Raw genomic sequence first — 19,932 nt, forward strand, 5'->3', positions numbered from 1 at the left:
ATCCAAATATATCACCTTACAGAGTGGAAGGAGCGTTTGTCATATTAGAGGCTTCTTTTTTACACGCTTCAATAATTATGAAAACACTTGACGTTGGACTTCATACTTTTAATGTAAAGAAGAGACAGCTTGACCCCGACGTGATTTGAACACGCAACCTTCTGATCTGGAGTCAGACGCGCTACCGTTGCGCCACGAGGTCTTAAAAAACAGGTTATTGCTTCCTTTGCATGGCCGTTGACGCATTCACCACAAAAATGGAGCCTATTGTTTTCAATAACCTCGAGAGGTACGGATGTCTGATTTTCTTGGAAACTTTTCGTGCCTTACGCTTTTTCCATCCTTCGATAGCTCAGCTGGTAGAGCGGAGGACTGTAGATGAGTTGTTGGGTATCCTTAGGTCGCTGGTTCAATTCCGGCTCGAAGGAGTGTGATTTTAAATTCAGATCAAATATTTTCACATTTCCTTTAGACTTCATATTGGCAGTTAAAAAAAGCCAATGGGTCAAGATCCAAATATATCACTTTACAGAGTGGAAGGAGTGTTTGTCATATTAGAGGCTTCTTTTTTACAAGCTTCAATAATTATGAAAACAAAGCTGGATGAAAACACTTGACGTTGGACTTCATACTTTTAATGTAAAGAAGAGATGGCTTGACCCCGACGTGATTTGAACACGCAACCTTCTGATCTGGAGTCAGACGCGCTACCATTGCGCCACGAAGTCTTAAAAAACAGGTTATTGCTTCCTTTGCATGGCTGTTGACGCATTCACCACAAAAAGGAGCCTATTTTTCCCAATAACCTCGAGAGGTACGGATGTCTGAATTTCTTGACACCTTCTGGTGCCTTATGCGTTACATCCTTCGATAGCTCAGCTGGTAGAGCGGAGGACTGTAGATGAGTTGTTGGGTATCCTTAGGTCGCTGGTTCGATTGCGGCTCCAAGGAGTGTGATTTTAAATTCAGAGCAAATATTTTCACATTTCCTATAGACCTCGTATTGGCAGTTAAAAAAGCCAATGGGTCAAGATCCAAATATATCACCTTACAGAGTGGAAAGAGCGTTTGTCATATTAGAGGCTTCTTTTTTACATGCTTCAATATTTATGAAAACACTTGAATTGGACTTCATACGTTTAATGTAAAGAAGAGATGGGTTGACCCCGACGTGATTTGAACACGCAACCTTCTGATCTGGAGTCAGACGCGCTACCGTTGCGCCACGAGGTCTTAAAAAACAGGTTATTGCTTCCTTTGCATGGCCGTTGACGCATTCACCACAAAAAGGAGCCTATTTTTCCCAATAACCTCGAGAGGTACGGACGTCTGAATTTCTTGACACCTTCTGGTGCCTTATGATGAAAACGCTTGACTTTGGACTTCATACTTTTAATGTAAAGAAGAGATGGCTTGTCCCCTACGTGATTTGAAAACGCAACCTTCTGATCTGGAGTAAGACGCGCTACCGTTGCGCCACAAGGTCTTAAAAAACAGGTTATTGCTTCCTTTCCATGGCCGTTGATGCATTCACCCCAATAAGGAGCCTATTTTTCCCAATAACCTCGAGAGGTACGTATGTCTGAATTTCTTGACACCATCTGGTGCCTTATGCGTTACATCCTTCGATAGCTCAGCTGGTAGAGCGGAGGACTGTAGATGAGTTGTTGGGTATCCTTAGGTCGCTGGTTCAATTCCGGCTCGAAGGAGTGTGATTTTAAGTTCAGATCAAATATTTTCACATTTCCTTTAGACTTCATATTGGCAGTTAAAAAAAGCCAATGGGTCAAGATCCAAATATATCACTTTACAGAGTGGAAGGAGTGTTTGTCATATTAGAGGCTTCTTTTTTACAAGCTTCAATAATTATGAAAACAAAGCTGGATGAAAACACTTGACATTGGACTTCATACTTTTAATGTAAAGAAGAGACGGCTTGACCCCGACGTGATTTGAACACGCAACCTTCTGATCTGGAGTCAGACGCGCTACCATTGCGCCACGAGGTCTTAAAAAACAGGTTGTTGCTTCCTTTGCATGGTCGTTGACGCATTCACCACAAAAATGAGCCTATTTTTCCCAATAACCTCGAGAGGTACGGATGTCTGAATTTCTTGACACCTTCTGGTGCCTTATGCGTTACATCCTTCGATAGATCAGCTGGTAGAGCGGAGGACTGTAGATGAGTTGTTGGGTATCCTTAGGTCGCTGGTTCGATTGCGCCTCCAAGGAGTGTGATTTTAAATTCAGAGCAAATATTTTCACATTTCCTATAGACCTCGTATTGGCAGTTAAAAAAGCCAATGGGTCAAGATCCAAATATATCAACTTACAGAGTGGAAAGAGCGTTTGTCATATTAGAACCTTCTGATCTGGAGTCAGACGCGCTACCGTTGCGCCACGAGGTCTTAAAAAACAGGTTATTGCTTCCTTTGCATGGCCGTTGACGCATTCACCACAAAAAGGAGCCTATTTTTCCCAATAACCTCGAGAGGTACGGATGTCTGAATTTCTTGACACCTTATGATGAAAACGCTTGACTTTGGACTTCATACTTTTAATGTAAAGAAGAGATGGCTTGTCCCCGACGTGATTTGAAAACGCAACCTTCTGATCTGGAGTCAGACGCGCTACCGTTGCACCATGAGGTCTTAAAAAACAGGTTATTGCTTCCTTTCCATGGCCGTTGATGCATTCACCCCAATAAGGAGCCTATTTTTCCCAATAACCTCGAGAGGTACGTATGTCTGAATTTCTTGACACCTTCTGGTGCCTTATGCGTTACATCCTTCGATAGCTCAGCTGGTAGAGCGGAGGACTGTAGATGAGTTGTTGGGTATCCTTACGTCGCTGGTTCAATTCCGGCTCGAATGAGTCTGATTTTAAATTCAGATCAAATATTTTCACATTTCCTTTAGACTTCATATTGGCAGTTAAAAACAGCCAATGGGTCAAGATCCAAATATATCATTTTACAGAGTGGAAGGAGTGTTTGTCATATTAGAGGCTTCTTTTTTACAAGCTTCAATAATTATGAAAACAAAGCTGGATGAAAACACTTGACGTTGGACTTCATACGTTTAATGTAAAGAAGAGACGGCTTGACCCCGACGTGATTTGAACACGCAACCTTCTGATCTGGAGTCAGACGCGCTACCGTTGCGCCACGAGGTCTTAAAAAACATATTATTGCTTCCTTTGCATGGCCGTTGATGCATTCACCCCAATAAGGAGCCTACTTTTCCCAATAAGCTCAAGAGGTACGGATGTCTGATTTTCTTGGAAACTTTTCGTGCCTTACGCTTTTTCCATCCTTCGATAGCTCAGCTGGTAGAGCGGAGGACTGTAGATGAGTTGTTGGGTATCCTTAGGTCGCTGGTTCAATTCCGGCTCGAAGGAGTGTGATTTTGAATTCAGATCAAATATTTTCACATTTCCTTTAGACTTTGTATTGGCAGTTAAAAAAAGCCAATGGGTCAAGATCCAAATATATCACTTTACAGAGTGGAAGGAGTGTTTGTCATATTAGAGGCTTCTTTTTTACAAGCTTCAATAATTATGAAAACAAAGCTGGATGAAAACACTTGACGTTGGACTTCATACTTTTAATGTAAAGAAGAGACGGCTGACCCACGTTTGAACCACCTTCTGATCTGGAGTCAGACGCGCTACCGTTGCGTCACAAGGACTTAAAAAGCAGGTTATTGCTTCCTTTGCCTGGCCGTTGATGCATTCACCCCAATAAGGAGCCTACTTTTCCCAATAACCTCAAGAGGTACGGATGTCTGATTTTCTTGGAAACTTTTCGTGCCTTACGATTTTTCCATCCTTCTATAGCTCAGCTGGTAGAGCGAAGGACTGAAGATGAGTTGTTGGGTATCCTTAGGTCGCTGGTTCGATTGCGGCTACAAGGAGTGTGATTTTAAATTCAGAGCAAATATTTTCACATTTCCTTTAGACCTCGTATTGGCAGTTAAAAAAAACAATGGGTCAAGATCCAAATATATCACCTTACAGAGTGGAAGGAGCGTTTGTCATATTAGAGGCTTCTTTTTTACACGCTTCAATAATTATGAAAACACTTGACGTTGGACTTCATACTTTTAATGTAAAGAAGAGACAGCTTGACCCCGACGTGATTTGAACAAGCAACCTTCTGATCTGGAGTCAGAGGCGCTACCGTTGCGCCACGAGGTCTTAAAAAACAGGTTATTGCTTCCTTTGCATGGCCGTTGACGCATTCACCACAAAAATGGAGCCTATTGTTTTCAATAACCTCGAGAGGTACGGATGTCTGATTTTCTTGGAAACTTTTCGTGCCTTACGCTTTTTCCATCCTTCGATAGCTCAGCTGGTAGAGCGGAGGACTGTAGATGAGTTGTTGGGTATCCTTAGGTCGCTGGTTCAATTCCGGCTCGAAGGAGTGTGATTTTAAATTCAGATCAAATATTTTCACATTTCCTTTAGACTTCATATTGGCAGTTAAAAAAAGCCAATGGGTCAAGATCCAAATATATCACTTTACAGAGTGGAAGGAGTGTTTGTCATATTAGAGGCTTCTTTTTTACAAGCTTCAATAATTATGAAAACAAAGCTGGATGAAAACACTTGACGTTGGACTTCATACTTTTAATGTAAAGAAGAGATGGCTTGACCCCGACGTGATTTGAACACGCAACCTTCTGATCTGGAGTCAGACGCGCTACCATTGCGCCACGAAGTCTTAAAAAACAGGTTATTGCTTCCTTTGCATGGCTGTTGACGCATTCACCACAAAAAGGAGCCTATTTTTCCCAATAACCTCGAGAGGTACGGATGTCTGAATTTCTTGACACCTTCTGGTGCCTTATGCGTTACATCCTTCGATAGCTCAGCTGGTAGAGCGGAGGACTGTAGATGAGTTGTTGGGTATCCTTAGGTCGCTGGTTCGATTGCGGCTCCAAGGAGTGTGATTTTAAATTCAGAGCAAATATTTTCACATTTCCTATAGACCTCGTATTGGCAGTTAAAAAAGCCAATGGGTCAAGATCCAAATATATCACCTTACAGAGTGGAAAGAGCGTTTGTCATATTAGAGGCTTCTTTTTTACATGCTTCAATATTTATGAAAACACTTGAATTGGACTTCATACGTTTAATGTAAAGAAGAGATGGGTTGACCCCGACGTGATTTGAACACGCAACCTTCTGATCTGGAGTCAGACGCGCTACCGTTGCGCCACGAGGTCTTAAAAAACAGGTTATTGCTTCCTTTGCATGGCCGTTGACGCATTCACCACAAAAAGGAGCCTATTTTTCCCAATAACCTCGAGAGGTACGGACGTCTGAATTTCTTGACACCTTCTGGTGCCTTATGATGAAAACGCTTGACTTTGGACTTCATACTTTTAATGTAAAGAAGAGATGGCTTGTCCCCTACGTGATTTGAAAACGCAACCTTCTGATCTGGAGTAAGACGCGCTACCGTTGCGCCACAAGGTCTTAAAAAACAGGTTATTGCTTCCTTTCCATGGCCGTTGATGCATTCACCCCAATAAGGAGCCTATTTTTCCCAATAACCTCGAGAGGTACGTATGTCTGAATTTCTTGACACCATCTGGTGCCTTATGCGTTACATCCTTCGATAGCTCAGCTGGTAGAGCGGAGGACTGTAGATGAGTTGTTGGGTATCCTTAGGTCGCTGGTTCAATTCCGGCTCGAAGGAGTGTGATTTTAAGTTCAGATCAAATATTTTCACATTTCCTTTAGACTTCATATTGGCAGTTAAAAAAAGCCAATGGGTCAAGATCCAAATATATCACTTTACAGAGTGGAAGGAGTGTTTGTCATATTAGAGGCTTCTTTTTTACAAGCTTCAATAATTATGAAAACAAAGCTGGATGAAAACACTTGACATTGGACTTCATACTTTTAATGTAAAGAAGAGACGGCTTGACCCCGACGTGATTTGAACACGCAACCTTCTGATCTGGAGTCAGACGCGCTACCATTGCGCCACGAGGTCTTAAAAAACAGGTTGTTGCTTCCTTTGCATGGTCGTTGACGCATTCACCACAAAAATGAGCCTATTTTTCCCAATAACCTCGAGAGGTACGGATGTCTGAATTTCTTGACACCTTCTGGTGCCTTATGCGTTACATCCTTCGATAGATCAGCTGGTAGAGCGGAGGACTGTAGATGAGTTGTTGGGTATCCTTAGGTCGCTGGTTCGATTGCGCCTCCAAGGAGTGTGATTTTAAATTCAGAGCAAATATTTTCACATTTCCTATAGACCTCGTATTGGCAGTTAAAAAAGCCAATGGGTCAAGATCCAAATATATCAACTTACAGAGTGGAAAGAGCGTTTGTCATATTAGAACCTTCTGATCTGGAGTCAGACGCGCTACCGTTGCGCCACGAGGTCTTAAAAAACAGGTTATTGCTTCCTTTGCATGGCCGTTGACGCATTCACCACAAAAAGGAGCCTATTTTTCCCAATAACCTCGAGAGGTACGGATGTCTGAATTTCTTGACACCTTATGATGAAAACGCTTGACTTTGGACTTCATACTTTTAATGTAAAGAAGAGATGGCTTGTCCCCGACGTGATTTGAAAACGCAACCTTCTGATCTGGAGTCAGACGCGCTACCGTTGCACCACGAGGTCTTAAAAAACAGGTTATTGCTTCCTTTCCATGGCCGTTGATGCATTCACCCCAATAAGGAGCCTATTTTTCCCAATAACCTCGAGAGGTACGTATGTCTGAATTTCTTGACACCTTCTGGTGCCTTATGCGTTACATCCTTCGATAGCTCAGCTGGTAGAGCGGAGGACTGTAGATGAGTTGTTGGGTATCCTTACGTCGCTGGTTCAATTCCGGCTCGAATGAGTCTGATTTTAAATTCAGATCAAATATTTTCACATTTCCTTTAGACTTCATATTGGCAGTTAAAAACAGCCAATGGGTCAAGATCCAAATATATCATTTTACAGAGTGGAAGGAGTGTTTGTCATATTAGAGGCTTCTTTTTTACAAGCTTCAATAATTATGAAAACAAAGCTGGATGAAAACACTTGACGTTGGACTTCATACGTTTAATGTAAAGAAGAGACGGCTTGACCCCGACGTGATTTGAACACGCAACCTTCTGATCTGGAGTCAGACGCGCTACCGTTGCGCCACGAGGTCTTAAAAAACATATTATTGCTTCCTTTGCATGGCCGTTGATGCATTCACCCCAATAAGGAGCCTACTTTTCCCAATAAGCTCAAGAGGTACGGATGTCTGATTTTCTTGGAAACTTTTCGTGCCTTACGCTTTTTCCATCCTTCGATAGCTCAGCTGGTAGAGCGGAGGACTGTAGATGAGTTGTTGGGTATCCTTAGGTCGCTGGTTCAATTCCGGCTCGAAGGAGTGTGATTTTGAATTCAGATCAAATATTTTCACATTTCCTTTAGACTTTGTATTGGCAGTTAAAAAAAGCCAATGGGTCAAGATCCAAATATATCACTTTACAGAGTGGAAGGAGTGTTTGTCATATTAGAGGCTTCTTTTTTACAAGCTTCAATAATTATGAAAACAAAGCTGGATGAAAACACTTGACGTTGGACTTCATACTTTTAATGTAAAGAAGAGACGGCTTGACCCCAACGTGATTTGAACACGCAACCTTCTGATCTGGAGTCAGACGCGCTACCGTTGCGTCACAAGGACTTAAAAAGCAGGTTATTGCTTCCTTTGCCTGGCCGTTGATGCATTCACCCCAATAAGGAGCCTACTTTTCCCAATAACCTCAAGAGGTACGGATGTCTGATTTTCTTGGAAACTTTTCGTGCCTTACGATTTTTCCATCCTTCTATAGCTCAGCTGGTAGAGCGAAGGACTGAAGATGAGTTGTTTGGTATCCTTAGGTCGCTGGTTCGATTGCGGCTACAAGGAGTGTGATTTTAAATTCAGAGCAATATTTCACATTTCCTTTAGACCTCGTATTGGCAGTTAAAAAAAAACAATGGGTCAAGATCCAAATATATCACCTTACAGAGTGGAAGGAGCGTTTGTCATATTAGAGGCTTCTTTTTACACGCTTCAATCAATTATGAAACACTTGAGCCTACTTTTTCCCAATAACCTCAAGAGGTACGGATGTCTGATTTTCTTGGAAACTTTTCGTGCCTTACGATTTTTCCATCCTTCTATAGCTCAGCTGGTAGAGCGAAGGACTGAAGATGAGTTGTTGGGTATCCTTAGGTCGCTGGTTCGATTGCGGCTCAAGGAGTGTGATTTTAAATTCAGAGCAAATATTTTCACATTTCCTTTAGACCTCGTATTGGCAGTTAAAAAAACCAATCCAAATATATCACCTTACGAGTGGAAGGAGCGTTTGTCATATTAGAGGCTTCTTTTTTACAGCTTCAATAATTATGAAAAACACTTGACGTTGGACTTTCATACTTTTAATGTAAAGAAGAGACAGCTTGACCCCGACGTGATTTGAACACGCAACCTTCTGATCTGGAGTCAGACGCGCTACCGTTGCGCCACGAGGTCTTAAAAAACAGGTTATTGCTTCCTTTACATGGCCGTTGACGCATTCACCACAAAAATGGAGCCTATTGTTTTCAATAACCTCGAGAGGTACGGATGTCTGATTTTCTTGGAAACTTTTCGTGCCTTACGCTTTTCCATCCTTCGATAGCTCAGCTGGTAGAGCGGAGGACTGTAGATGAGTTGTTGGGTATCCTTAGGTCGCTGGTTCAATTCCGGCTCGAAGGAGTGTGATTTTAAATTCAGATCAAATATTTTCACATTTCCTTTAGACTTCATATTGGCAGTTAAAAAAAGCCAATGGGTCAAGATCCAAATATATCACTTTACAGAGTGGAAGGAGTGTTTGTCATATTAGAGGCTTCTTTTTTACAAGCTTCAATAATTATGAAAACAAAGCTGGATGAAAACACTTGACGTTGGACTTCATACTTTTAATGTAAAGAAGAGATGGCTTGACCCCGACGTGATTTGAACACGCAACCTTCTGATCTGGAGTCAGACGCGCTACCATTGCGCCACGAAGTCTTAAAAAACAGGTTATTGCTTCCTTTGCATGGCTGTTGACGCATTCACCACAAAAAGGAGCCTATTTTTCCCAATAACCTCGAGAGGTACGGATGTCTGAATTTCTTGACACCTTCTGGTGCCTTATGCGTTACATCCTTCGATAGCTCAGCTGGTAGAGCGGAGGACTGTAGATGAGTTGTTGGGTATCCTTAGGTCGCTGGTTCGATTGCGGCTCCAAGGAGTGTGATTTTAAATTCAGAGCAAATATTTTCACATTTCCTATAGACCTCGTATTGGCAGTTAAAAAAGCCAATGGGTCAAGATCCAAATATATCACCTTACAGAGTGGAAAGAGCGTTTGTCATATTAGAGGCTTCTTTTTTACATGCTTCAATATTTATGAAAACACTTGAATTGGACTTCATACGTTTAATGTAAAGAAGAGATGGGTTGACCCCGACGTGATTTGAACACGCAACCTTCTGATTGGAGTCAGACGCGCTACCGTTGCGCCACGAGGTCTTAAAAAACAGGTTATTGCTTCCTTTGCATGGCCGTTGACGCATTCACCACAAAAAGGAGCCTATTTTTCCCAATAACCTCGAGAGGTACGGACGTCTGAATTTCTTGACACCTTCTGGTGCCTTATGATGAAAACGCTTGACTTTGGACTTCATACTTTTAATGTAAAGAAGAGATGGCTTGTCCCCTACGTGATTTGAAAACGCAACCTTCTGATCTGGAGTAAGACGCGCTACCGTTGCGCCACAAGGTCTTAAAAAACAGGTTATTGCTTCCTTTCCATGGCCGTTGATGCATTCACCCCAATAAGGAGCCTATTTTTCCCAATAACCTCGAGAGGTACGTATGTCTGAATTTCTTGACACCATCTGGTGCCTTATGCGTTACATCCTTCGATAGCTCAGCTGGTAGAGCGGAGGACTGTAGATGAGTTGTTGGGTATCCTTAGGTCGCTGGTTCAATTCCGGCTCGAAGGAGTGTGATTTTAAGTTCAGATCAAATATTTTCACATTTCCTTTAGACTTCATATTGGCAGTTAAAAAAAGCCAATGGGTCAAGATCCAAATATATCACTTTACAGAGTGGAAGGAGTGTTTGTCATATTAGAGGCTTCTTTTTTACAAGCTTCAATAATTATGAAAACAAAGCTGGATGAAAAACACTTGACATTGGACTTCATACTTTTAATGTAAAGAAGAGACGGCTTGACCCCGACGTGATTTGAACACGCAACCTTCTGATCTGGAGTCAGACGCGCTACCATTGCGCCACGAAGGTCTTAAAAAACAGGTTATTGCTCCTTTGCATGGTCCGTTGACGCATTCACCACAAAAGGAGCCTACTTTTCCCAATAACCTCAAGAGGTACGGATGTCTGATTTTCTTGAAACTTTTCGTGCCTACGATTTTTCCATCCTTCTATAGCTCAGCTGGTAGAGCGAAGGACTGAAGATGAGTTGTTGGGTATCCTTAGGTCGCTGGTTCGATTGCGGCTCCAACGGAGTGTGATTTTAAATTCAGAGCAAATATTTTCACATTTCCTTTAGACCTCGGTATTGGCAGTTAAAAAAACCAATGGGTCAAGATCCAAATATATCACCTTACAGAGTGGAAGGAGCGTTTGTCATATTAGAGGCTTCTTTTTTACACGCTTCAATAATTATGAAAACACTTGACGTTGGACTTCATACTTTTAATGTAAAGAAGAGACAGCTTGACCCCGACGTGATTTGACACCGCAACCTTCTGACTGGAGTCAGACGCGCTACCGTTGCGCCACGAGGTCTTAAAAAACAGTATTGCTTCCTTGATGGCCTTGACGCATTCACCACAAAATGGACTTTGCATGGCCGTTGACGCATTCCCACAAAAATGGAGCTATGTTTTCAATAACCTCGAGAGGTACGGATGTCGTGATTTTCTTGGAAACTTTTCGTGCCTTACACTTTTTCCATCCTTCGATAGCTCAGCTGGTAGAGTGGAGGACTGTAGATGAGTTGTTGGGTATCCTTAGGTCGCTGGTTCAATTCCGGCTCGAGGAGTGTGATTTTAAATTCAGATCAAATATTTTCACATTTCCTTTAGACTTCATATTGGCAGTTAAAAAAAGCCAATGGTGTCAAGATCCAAATATATCACTTTACAGCAGTGGAAGGAGTGTTTGTCATATTAGAGGCTTCTTTTTACAAGCTTCAATAATTATGAAAACAAAGCTGGATGAAAAACTTGACGTTGGACTTCATACGTTTAATGTAAAGAAGAGATGGCTTGACCCCGACGTTGATTTGAACACGCAACCTTCTGATCTGGAGTCAGACGCGCTACCATTGCGCCACGAAGTCTTAAAAAACAGGTTATTGCTTCCTTTGCATGCTTGTTGACGCATTCACCACAAAAAGGAGCCTACTTTTCCCAATAACCTCGAGAGGTACGGATGTCTGAATTTCTTTGACACCTTCTGGTGCCTTATGCGTTACATCCTTCGATAGCTCAGCTGGTAGAGCGGAGGACTGTAGATGAGTTGTTGGTATCCTTAGGTCGCTGGTTCGATTGCGGCTCCAAGGAGTGTGATTTTAAATTCAGAGCAAATATTTTCACATTTCCTATAGACCTCGTATTGGCAGTTAAAAAAGCCAATGGGTCAAGATCCAAATATATCACCTTACAGAGTGGAAAGAGCGTTTGTCATATTAGAGGCTTCTTTTTTACACGCTTCAATATTTATGAAAACACTTGAATGGACTTCATACGTTTAATGTAAAGAAGAGATGGGTTGACCCCGACGTGATTTGAACACGCAACCTTCTGATCTGGAGTCAGACGCGCTACCGTTGCGCCACGAGGTCTTAAAAAACAGGTTATTGCTTCCTTTGCATGGCCCGTTGACGCATTCACCACAAAAAGGAGCCTATTTTTCCCAATAACCTCGAGAGGTGACGGACGTCTGAATTCTTGACACCTTCTGGTGCCTTATGATGAAAACACTTGACTTTGGACTTCATACTTTTAATGTAAAGAAGAGATGGCTTGTCCCCGACGTGATTTGAAACCCAACCTTCTGATCTGGAGTAAGACGCGCTTACCGTTGCGCCACAAGGTCTTAAAAAACAGGTTATTGCTTCCTTTCCATGGCCGTTGATGCATTCACCCCCAATAAGGAGCCTATTTTTCCCAATAACCTCGAGAGGTACGTATGTCTGAATTTCTTGACACCATCTGGTGCCTTATGCGTTACATCCTTCGATAGCTCAGCTGGTAGAGCGGAGGACTGTAGATGAGTTGTTGGGTATCCTTAGGTCGCTGGTTCAATTCCGGCTCGAAGGAGTGTGATTTTAAGTTCAGATCAAATATTTTCACATTTCCTTTAGACTTCATATTGGCAGTTAAAAAAAAAAAATGGGTCAAGATTCAAATATATCACTTTACAGAGTGGAAGGAGTGTTTGTCATATTAGAGGCTTCTTTTTTACAAGCTTCAATAATTATGAAAACAAAGCTGGATGAAAACACTTGACGTTGGACTTCATACTTTTAATGTAAAGAAGAGACGGCTTGACCCCCGACGTGATTTGAACACGCAACCTTCTGATCTGGAGTCAGACGCGGCTACCGTTGCGCCACGAGGTCTTAAAAAACAGGTTATTGCTTCCTTTGCATGGCCGTTGACGCATTCACCACAAAAATGGAGCCTATTTTTTCTCAATAACCTCGAGAGGTACGGATGTCTGATTTCTTGGAAACTTTTCGTGCCTTATGCTTTTTCCATCCTTCGATAGCTCAGCTGGTAGAGCGGAGGACTGTAGATGAGTTGTTGGGTATCCTTAGGTCGGCTGGTTCAATTCCGGCTCGAAGGAGTGTGATTTTAAATTCAGATCAAATATTTTCACATTTCCTTTAGACTTCATATTGGCAGTTAAAAAAAGCCAATGGGTCAAGATCCAAATATATCACTTTACAGAGTGGAAGGAGTGTTTGTCATATTAGAGGCTTCTTTTTTACACGCTTCAATATTTATGAAAACACTTGAATTGGACTTCATACGTTTAATGTAAAGAAGAGATGGGTTGACCCCGACGTGATTTGAACACGCAACCTTCTGATCTGGAGTCAGACGCGCTACCGTTGCACCACGAGGTCTTAAAAAACAGGTTATTGTTCCCTTGGATGGCCGTTGACGCATTCACCACAAAAAGGAGTCTATTTTTCCCAATAACCTCGAGAGGTACGGATGTCTGAATTTCTTGACACCTCATGATGAAAACGCTTGACTTTGGACTTCATACTTTTAATGTAAAGAAGAGACAGCTTGACCCCGACGTGATTTGAACACGCAACCTTCTGATCTGGAGTCAGACGCGCTACCGTTGCGCCACCAGGTCTTAAAAAACAGGTTATTGCTTCCTTTGCATGCCCGTTGACGCATTCACCACAAAAAGGAGCCAATTTTTCCCAATAACCTCGAGAGGTACGGACGTCTGAATTTCTTGACACCTTCTGGTGCCTTATGATGAAAACGCTTGACTTTGGACTTCATACTTTTAATGTAAAGAAGAGATGGCTTGTCCCCGACGTGATTTGAAAACGCAATCTTCTGATCTGGAGTAAGACGAGCTACCGTTGCGCCATAAGGTCTTAAAAAACAGGTTATTGCTTCTTTCCATGGCCGTTGATGCATTCACCCCAATAAGGAGCCTATTTTTCCCAATAACCTCGAGAGGTACGTATGTCTGAATTTCTTGACACCATCTGGTGCCTTATGCGTTACATCCTTCGATAGCTCAGCTGGTAGAGCGGAGGACTGTAGATGAGTTGTTGGGTATCCTTAGGTCGCTGGTTCAATTCCGGCTCGAAGGAGTGTGATTTTAAGTTCAGATCAAATATTTTCACATTTCCTTTAGACTTCGTATTGGCAGTTAAAAAAAATAAAATGGGTCAAGATTCAAATATATCACTTTACAGAGTGGAAGGAGTGTTTGTCATATTAGAGGCTTCTTTTTTACAAGCTTCAATAATTATGAAAACAAAGCTGGATGAAAACACTTGACGTTGGACTTCATACTTTTAATGTAAAGAAGAGACAGCGTGACCCCGACGTGATTTGAACACGCAACCTTCTGATCTGGAGTCAGACGCGCTACCATTGCGCCACGAGGTCTTAAAAAAAAGGTTATTGCTTCCTTTGCATGGCCGTTGACGCATTCACCACAAAAATGGAGCCTATTTTTCTCAATAACCTCGAGAGGTACGGATGTCTGATTTTCTTGGAAACTTTTCGTGCCTTTCGCTTTTTCCATCCTTCGATAGCTCAGCTGGTAGAGCGGAGGACTGTAGATGAGTTGTTGGGTATCCTTAGGTCGCTGGTTCAATTCCGGCTCGAAGGAGTGTGATTTTAAATTCAGATCAAATATTTTCACATTTCCTTTAGACTTCGTATTGGCAGTTAAAAAAAATAAAATGGGTCAAGATTCAAATATATCACTTTACAGAGTGGAAGGAGTGTTTGTCATATTAGAGGCTTCTTTTTTACAAGCTTCAATAATTATGAAAACAAAGCTGGATGAAAACACTTGACATTGGACTTCATACTTTTAATGTAAATAAGAGACGGCTTGACCCCGACGTGATTTGAACACGCAACCTTCTGATCTGGAGTCAGACGCGCTACCGTTGCGCCACAAGGTCTTAAAAAACAGGTTATTGCTTCCTTTGCATGGCCGTTGACGCATTCACCACAAAAATGGAGCCTATTGTTTTCAATAACCTCGAGAGGTACGGATGTCTGATTTTCTTGGAAACTTTTCGTGCCTTACGCTTTTTCCATCCTTCGATGGCGGTACCTGACAACCACAAGTCTGTAAAATTAATCCAATAGTATGCCGACTTCTATCTTTTAAAAACCAATCACGTTATGACCTCTATCTTTTGAAAACCAATCACGTTACGACCTCTATCTTTTGAAAACCAATCACGTTACGACTTCTATCTTTTAAAACCAATCACGTTACGACTTCTATCTTTTATAATTCAATCACGTTGCGATCTCTATTTTTCCGCGTCCAATGAAATGGCAAGGTCTATTTCTCATACACCAATCACGCACGTCCTCGCCAATTGCATGTAATCTCCGCTCAGGTAACGTTAAATTATTTACATTCCGCTCATGTATGTTATTTATATCTTGATATGAATGAAATGGTTTAGGATTTTTGTTCTTTAGGAATAGCAAGATTGGCCATGTAAATTAGCCTATGATTACCGCTTGATACTACGTAACGTCAACTGTCACTGATGTGTAAATACTATTACGACCGGAGCTAACGTAACTGTAAATATGTCGAATTTAACCGATTAACAAGTTTTCTCAATGAAAAAAAAAATGCTTTTTATTGAATTGTAATAAGGTTCCACAGCTTTTTCCAAATGCGGCATTTGAACACACAAAATAAATTTGGAAAATGTTAATGTTTTGTTTAACTTTTACACGTATGTTATATGTTTGTACATATGTTATGACCAGTCAAAAGAAGTGAATGGATAAGTTTATACATTCAGGTTCATGCCCTTATCACATGGACACAGTTGAAAGACCACAATATGTTTAATCTGAGTATTTGTTTTAGTCAAATTAATCCATAATGCTATATATTTATTTATTTATTTATACTCATAAACGTGTTGTATGAGCCTAGGTCATTGAGACATACAGCCATAATAGAAAGATCTATCACAACTTGTTAAGACTCTATGTAATTGTTCTTATACTTTTATTCTTGTTATAATCTTATTATATGTATTTTTTTATATTTGTACAAACATACACACATACATACAAACATATATATATATATATATATATATATATATATATATATATATATATATATATATATATATATATATATATATATATATAAATGTTATATAATTGTTTTGACATTATATATATGACTGAATTGTGCAATTGAAATGTTTCCTCTTGGCATGAATATAGCCCCTGCTGCTGACATGGCATTAAATAATAAATAAATAAATCACAACATGTTATATGTAAGATAATATGTGTATTATAATGAACTTATAATCTGCTATAATATGGCGGTCGTTCTGGACCAGGAACACAACTAGCTATCATGAAATGAACACAACAGGAGGGTAAATGCTACAGGCTACAATGGCAGTTAGTGTAACGTGTTATGTAGTGTTTCAGGCAACGACATGGCTTCAGCTAAGTCTCACAAAGGCATGAGTAATGCTGAATGGCTTGCGCGTCTGGAGAGTTTTGCCCAAACAGGAGTTTGGCCATCTACACAGGGGAATAGACCTTCTCCCCGACAAAAAAGATGGCATGAGATGTATCAGAAGGTAAGTTATGCAGCTAGATTCATGGGCAAACTAACAAACTTTTTTGACAATACATTGTGGTATTTTTATTTATGTGTATGGATAAGTAATTACATGTAAATACAATGTTATATTGATATAATTATGATGACTTATTGCTGTTTTGAGATCCAGTGTCAGAGGTATAATTCATGTTCACAGATAGAAAAGTGCCCTCTGCAAATGAGGGGACAGACCACTCTTCTGAAGGAAGCTCAGACATGTATTTGTGGCTTTCACAAGGTAACTTAAATTAGCCTGGTTCAAGTTGCATAAATAGATAGATGTGTTTGCAACATCAATGTGTCTTTATATCTAAAATCACATTAGGAAGACTGTTTTGTACTTTATGCATGTGTCACAGGTTCATCCACCAGTCACAGGGGAAGCATCACAGAGCACCCCGGCCCAAAGCACACCCTCTGTCAGCGATGTGTCATGTCCTGCAAAGAGACCTAAACTGACATTGTCAATGGTAAGCAGACCACACTATTGCATGCATCACTGCAGATACTGAAACATCTCAACCTTTAACTATAGTGTTAGGGTTTTGTTATCACTAACCATGACAAATCTTTTTAGTTTGAAAAGTCAAGGTTTGGAGGCTCACATGTGGCAGCAGCAAAACCTAATTTGAGCACCCAGAGGAAAACCTCTCAGGTTAATATTAAAAGACATCAAGACTTTTATAATGTCATCATGACTTTATCACTATGTAATTTTAATGTATTAAAAACATGGCAATCCCCTTAATAAATTATTCATAATGTTTGACTCCACAGATGTTAGAGCACTCCAGTTCAGCTACAGTTTCATGTCCACCCTCTGATCCTCATCCTCCTCCATCCCCCAAACCTCATCAGCCCGTCATCCAGTCCTCCTCTTCCTTCTTCCTTCCTCCACCTCAGAGTTCACAACGCATCAAAAAAACAGCAACGCCATCAACTGTTTCTGAGAATACTGTTGTGAGGAGCCCAGTAAGATCTCATTCAAAATATATACATGTCTTCATCATTTAATGCTCTCTTAGCTTTTATTTAAACCAGTGTTTTTTATAATATCAGCAGGTCTCATCTCAGCCAGAAGATCTCCCCCTTCTGTGGCCACAGACAATGCCACAGCAAGACCAGAAGTGGGTGTCAGAAGCACTTTTTAGGGTTGGTGCAAAGGGAAAGCTGGAGCTGCGTGAAAACCTACAGTTGTGGTATCACCCCCCACCACCAGCCCTGTTGTACCACCAAGCTCCAACACCTGATAGGTTTTTTTCACAGCGTCTCTTGCTCTGGATGCCATATAAGCTGTGGAAGGTGCGGCTCCAGTGTACTAACCCTGCCTGTGCCAGGCAACAGCTGTGTGGTGGTGGACTGCACAGGAGGGTACGACAGGTGTTAGACATTGACAGATACTACAACCTGGTGACAGAGACCCTGATCTGCACCAGGTGTAGAACCAGCTATCTGTCCTGGAGTCAAGCTGTGCTGCAGCAGTTGGACCTGGCCCATCGATCTGAATTCAGGGTCATCCTCACACGCAAGTAATTATTTTGCAGTCATTTTCACTTATGTGCTACCCTTTCTGATAAATATTTCCTACAATAATTAGATACCTTATAATAAGATACTTAAATGAATGCTTTTTTCCAAGGTATGCCTGTGACATTCGGGTTCTTCGCTTGCTGCGTGAGAGGGGCATGGGGAATGGTCCAGTGAGGATCATCGGCCAGCTGAGAGAGAACCACAGTGAGGAGTGGTTGAAACGTGCGCTTCGGTACACATCAGAGTGTGTGGCCTTTTTTGATAATCGTGGCCTGCATCCGCTGCACTTCCAGGAGCCACCACCACTTGCTTCAGTACCCAGCTACAAATGGCTCCTCACTGTATATAGTCAGGACATTCTCAACAGGCTCGATCACATAAAGGCCAGCATAACATCCACGTATGGATCAATCTTAAAAATGGATTCAACTAAGAAGGTCAGATAAGCTGCTTAATTGACTGTACCCTTATCTATAATGTATTGTTAGACCAAGAGAGCTTTATTTTTTTCAGTGTAACTGATTTGGATGCATGTTGTATTATTTGCTATGCTTATTGTTTCTTTCAGATCACCAAGAAGTTGAGCGGGCCTGCGAAAGGCACAGCACAGTGGCTTACCTCAGTGGGCAATGAGATAGGTCAGGTGCTGATGAGTGTCCTGACTGCGAATGAAGGGGCTGGGTTAGACCTCATGGCTGCAGGGCTCATGGAGCGATACCGGAGTGCTGGTGTTGATCCTCCCACTATCATTTATGTGGACTGTGATTGTTGCAAGAAAGTGGGAGAGACTAAATTGAAGAGGCGGTTCAGCGGCTGGCCAGATGTCATCGTCCGCCTAGACATTTGGCATTTTATGCGACGTCTGGCAGTAGGGTGCACCACTGACGCCCACCAGTTGTACCCTACTTTTATGGCAAGGCTGTCATCCTGTATTTTTGAGTGGGATGCAGGGGATCTCACTCTGCTGAGACGGGCCAAAAGGTAGCAACTCATCCAACAGGGCTGGCCTACACTGACGCACTGGCACTGGTGGAGGTGAAGGAGCCCGGACACTGGGCACTGGTGGAGTCTGGACACTGGGCACTGGTGGAGGTGAAGGAGCCCGGACACTGGGCACTGGTGGAGTCTGCGCCAGTTCTACCAGCTGCACCAGTGCATATGATACAATAAAGTGTGAATGCCGTAATAAGGTTATTTTGTCCCCACTGCCACAGGAAATGATTGCCTTAATAAATGCACTTGGACAAATGATAATGATAATGAGGATAAAATAAAAATCAATCTTAGAAACGAAACAATAATTAAATTCAAATACATTACTTTTAAAATTAAACTTGGAAACAAAACAATCGATTCACAATTTTTAACAAATACACGCATAACTTTATGTGACAGCGTGGATTCGAACCTGTGATTTCCTGAATTTCTCGCGCTTCTCTTCCCCCTTCCCCCCTTCTTATACAGACAATTGTTCCCCAGCTTCAGCACCGTCACTCTGTCTGTTCTTCTGCTGAAATCAGCTGCAAACTACATCAATCTGCTGTGACCATCACAACTCTCATGAAGCAGAAGACTCACCTCTCACATGAAGTTAACATTTCCTACAGTAAAATAAAAAAAGTGCTAGACACTGACATGGTGACTCTTCATGTCTTCTTCAAAGAGCATTAATTATACATCTGAAAATTGGTGTCAATTTTCCGGCTAAATTATGCTACTTTTATACTCTTGCCCCAGGTTTTTTTAGTCATAAGAATTCGAGAATTCATAGACTGCAAAACATAATAATAACAAAATAATAAAATAAATAAAGGTAGCGATAACACCTTGCCCCCTGAATGCGATTGGGCGGGTTTTGTAATGCAGACCTAGCAACCCTGTTTATAAATGAGGTTATCTTTTTGTTTTTGTAGCCTAGTGTTGCTTTCATGTGAACAGCATTCACTGATAAGCCACATGATGC

At 41.5% G+C, this 19,932-nt stretch overlaps 1 protein-coding gene and 28 non-coding genes across 30 annotated transcripts; 14 read left to right on the forward strand and 15 right to left on the reverse strand.

Moving 5' to 3' along the window:
- Positions 1 to 130: 130 nt before the first annotated feature.
- Positions 131 to 202, reverse strand: trnaw-cca (transfer RNA tryptophan (anticodon CCA)). Its single transcript has one exon. It is a non-coding gene; the product is annotated as a tRNA-Trp (tRNA).
- Positions 203 to 341: 139 nt separating this feature from the next.
- Positions 342 to 428, forward strand: trnay-gua (transfer RNA tyrosine (anticodon GUA)). Its single transcript is given in 2 exon segments — positions 342 to 378; positions 393 to 428. It is a non-coding gene; the product is annotated as a tRNA-Tyr (tRNA).
- A 228-nt stretch (positions 429 to 656) lies between these two features.
- On the reverse strand, positions 657 to 728 carry trnaw-cca (transfer RNA tryptophan (anticodon CCA)). Its single transcript has one exon. It is a non-coding gene; the product is annotated as a tRNA-Trp (tRNA).
- Positions 729 to 1,161: 433 nt separating this feature from the next.
- trnaw-cca (transfer RNA tryptophan (anticodon CCA)) lies at positions 1,162 to 1,233 on the reverse strand. Its single transcript has one exon. It is a non-coding gene; the product is annotated as a tRNA-Trp (tRNA).
- A 389-nt stretch (positions 1,234 to 1,622) lies between these two features.
- trnay-gua (transfer RNA tyrosine (anticodon GUA)) lies at positions 1,623 to 1,709 on the forward strand. Its single transcript is given in 2 exon segments — positions 1,623 to 1,659; positions 1,674 to 1,709. It is a non-coding gene; the product is annotated as a tRNA-Tyr (tRNA).
- Positions 1,710 to 1,937: 228 nt separating this feature from the next.
- Positions 1,938 to 2,009, reverse strand: trnaw-cca (transfer RNA tryptophan (anticodon CCA)). The gene has a single exon. It is a non-coding gene; the product is annotated as a tRNA-Trp (tRNA).
- A 1,093-nt stretch (positions 2,010 to 3,102) lies between these two features.
- Positions 3,103 to 3,174, reverse strand: trnaw-cca (transfer RNA tryptophan (anticodon CCA)). Its single transcript has one exon. It is a non-coding gene; the product is annotated as a tRNA-Trp (tRNA).
- A 138-nt stretch (positions 3,175 to 3,312) lies between these two features.
- On the forward strand, positions 3,313 to 3,399 carry trnay-gua (transfer RNA tyrosine (anticodon GUA)). Its single transcript is given in 2 exon segments — positions 3,313 to 3,349; positions 3,364 to 3,399. It is a non-coding gene; the product is annotated as a tRNA-Tyr (tRNA).
- A 428-nt stretch (positions 3,400 to 3,827) lies between these two features.
- On the forward strand, positions 3,828 to 3,914 carry trnaf-gaa (transfer RNA phenylalanine (anticodon GAA)). Its single transcript is given in 2 exon segments — positions 3,828 to 3,864; positions 3,879 to 3,914. It is a non-coding gene; the product is annotated as a tRNA-Phe (tRNA).
- A 422-nt stretch (positions 3,915 to 4,336) lies between these two features.
- On the forward strand, positions 4,337 to 4,423 carry trnay-gua (transfer RNA tyrosine (anticodon GUA)). Its single transcript is given in 2 exon segments — positions 4,337 to 4,373; positions 4,388 to 4,423. It is a non-coding gene; the product is annotated as a tRNA-Tyr (tRNA).
- A 228-nt stretch (positions 4,424 to 4,651) lies between these two features.
- trnaw-cca (transfer RNA tryptophan (anticodon CCA)) lies at positions 4,652 to 4,723 on the reverse strand. Its single transcript has one exon. It is a non-coding gene; the product is annotated as a tRNA-Trp (tRNA).
- Positions 4,724 to 5,156: 433 nt separating this feature from the next.
- trnaw-cca (transfer RNA tryptophan (anticodon CCA)) lies at positions 5,157 to 5,228 on the reverse strand. Its single transcript has one exon. It is a non-coding gene; the product is annotated as a tRNA-Trp (tRNA).
- A 389-nt stretch (positions 5,229 to 5,617) lies between these two features.
- On the forward strand, positions 5,618 to 5,704 carry trnay-gua (transfer RNA tyrosine (anticodon GUA)). The gene is given in 2 exon segments: positions 5,618 to 5,654; positions 5,669 to 5,704. It is a non-coding gene; the product is annotated as a tRNA-Tyr (tRNA).
- Positions 5,705 to 5,932: 228 nt separating this feature from the next.
- Positions 5,933 to 6,004, reverse strand: trnaw-cca (transfer RNA tryptophan (anticodon CCA)). Its single transcript has one exon. It is a non-coding gene; the product is annotated as a tRNA-Trp (tRNA).
- A 1,093-nt stretch (positions 6,005 to 7,097) lies between these two features.
- Positions 7,098 to 7,169, reverse strand: trnaw-cca (transfer RNA tryptophan (anticodon CCA)). The gene has a single exon. It is a non-coding gene; the product is annotated as a tRNA-Trp (tRNA).
- A 138-nt stretch (positions 7,170 to 7,307) lies between these two features.
- Positions 7,308 to 7,394, forward strand: trnay-gua (transfer RNA tyrosine (anticodon GUA)). Its single transcript is given in 2 exon segments — positions 7,308 to 7,344; positions 7,359 to 7,394. It is a non-coding gene; the product is annotated as a tRNA-Tyr (tRNA).
- Positions 7,395 to 7,832: 438 nt separating this feature from the next.
- Positions 7,833 to 7,919, forward strand: trnaf-gaa (transfer RNA phenylalanine (anticodon GAA)). The gene is given in 2 exon segments: positions 7,833 to 7,869; positions 7,884 to 7,919. It is a non-coding gene; the product is annotated as a tRNA-Phe (tRNA).
- A 537-nt stretch (positions 7,920 to 8,456) lies between these two features.
- On the reverse strand, positions 8,457 to 8,528 carry trnaw-cca (transfer RNA tryptophan (anticodon CCA)). Its single transcript has one exon. It is a non-coding gene; the product is annotated as a tRNA-Trp (tRNA).
- Positions 8,529 to 8,666: 138 nt separating this feature from the next.
- On the forward strand, positions 8,667 to 8,753 carry trnay-gua (transfer RNA tyrosine (anticodon GUA)). Its single transcript is given in 2 exon segments — positions 8,667 to 8,703; positions 8,718 to 8,753. It is a non-coding gene; the product is annotated as a tRNA-Tyr (tRNA).
- A 228-nt stretch (positions 8,754 to 8,981) lies between these two features.
- On the reverse strand, positions 8,982 to 9,053 carry trnaw-cca (transfer RNA tryptophan (anticodon CCA)). Its single transcript has one exon. It is a non-coding gene; the product is annotated as a tRNA-Trp (tRNA).
- Positions 9,054 to 9,946: 893 nt separating this feature from the next.
- trnay-gua (transfer RNA tyrosine (anticodon GUA)) lies at positions 9,947 to 10,033 on the forward strand. Its single transcript is given in 2 exon segments — positions 9,947 to 9,983; positions 9,998 to 10,033. It is a non-coding gene; the product is annotated as a tRNA-Tyr (tRNA).
- Positions 10,034 to 11,829: 1,796 nt separating this feature from the next.
- trnaw-cca (transfer RNA tryptophan (anticodon CCA)) lies at positions 11,830 to 11,901 on the reverse strand. Its single transcript has one exon. It is a non-coding gene; the product is annotated as a tRNA-Trp (tRNA).
- Positions 11,902 to 12,292: 391 nt separating this feature from the next.
- On the forward strand, positions 12,293 to 12,379 carry trnay-gua (transfer RNA tyrosine (anticodon GUA)). Its single transcript is given in 2 exon segments — positions 12,293 to 12,329; positions 12,344 to 12,379. It is a non-coding gene; the product is annotated as a tRNA-Tyr (tRNA).
- Positions 12,380 to 13,119: 740 nt separating this feature from the next.
- trnaw-cca (transfer RNA tryptophan (anticodon CCA)) lies at positions 13,120 to 13,191 on the reverse strand. The gene has a single exon. It is a non-coding gene; the product is annotated as a tRNA-Trp (tRNA).
- Positions 13,192 to 13,821: 630 nt separating this feature from the next.
- trnay-gua (transfer RNA tyrosine (anticodon GUA)) lies at positions 13,822 to 13,908 on the forward strand. The gene is given in 2 exon segments: positions 13,822 to 13,858; positions 13,873 to 13,908. It is a non-coding gene; the product is annotated as a tRNA-Tyr (tRNA).
- A 229-nt stretch (positions 13,909 to 14,137) lies between these two features.
- On the reverse strand, positions 14,138 to 14,209 carry trnaw-cca (transfer RNA tryptophan (anticodon CCA)). The gene has a single exon. It is a non-coding gene; the product is annotated as a tRNA-Trp (tRNA).
- A 139-nt stretch (positions 14,210 to 14,348) lies between these two features.
- trnay-gua (transfer RNA tyrosine (anticodon GUA)) lies at positions 14,349 to 14,435 on the forward strand. Its single transcript is given in 2 exon segments — positions 14,349 to 14,385; positions 14,400 to 14,435. It is a non-coding gene; the product is annotated as a tRNA-Tyr (tRNA).
- A 229-nt stretch (positions 14,436 to 14,664) lies between these two features.
- On the reverse strand, positions 14,665 to 14,736 carry trnaw-cca (transfer RNA tryptophan (anticodon CCA)). The gene has a single exon. It is a non-coding gene; the product is annotated as a tRNA-Trp (tRNA).
- Positions 14,737 to 16,042: 1,306 nt separating this feature from the next.
- On the forward strand, positions 16,043 to 19,808 carry LOC113118730 (uncharacterized). 2 transcript variants are annotated; one of them, XM_026288123.1, is made up of 8 exons: positions 16,043 to 16,416; positions 16,597 to 16,677; positions 16,799 to 16,909; positions 17,017 to 17,094; positions 17,217 to 17,411; positions 17,499 to 17,968; positions 18,079 to 18,406; positions 18,538 to 19,808. In XM_026288123.1, the coding sequence occupies exons 1-8, from the start codon at positions 16,270 to 16,272 to the stop codon at positions 18,952 to 18,954; spliced, it is 1,827 nt and encodes a 608-aa protein (XP_026143908.1). In that variant the 5' UTR covers positions 16,043 to 16,269; the 3' UTR covers positions 18,955 to 19,808. The 2 variants fall into 2 exon arrangements, with proteins under 2 accessions (XP_026143908.1, XP_026143909.1); XM_026288124.1 differs by having other exon boundaries at positions 17,502 to 17,968.
- The last annotated feature ends 124 nt before the right edge of the window (positions 19,809 to 19,932 follow it).

Source organism: Carassius auratus, chromosome 18 (assembly GCF_003368295.1).
Source record: "Carassius auratus strain Wakin chromosome 18, ASM336829v1, whole genome shotgun sequence".
Taxonomy (NCBI): Eukaryota; Metazoa; Chordata; class Actinopteri; order Cypriniformes; family Cyprinidae; genus Carassius; species Carassius auratus.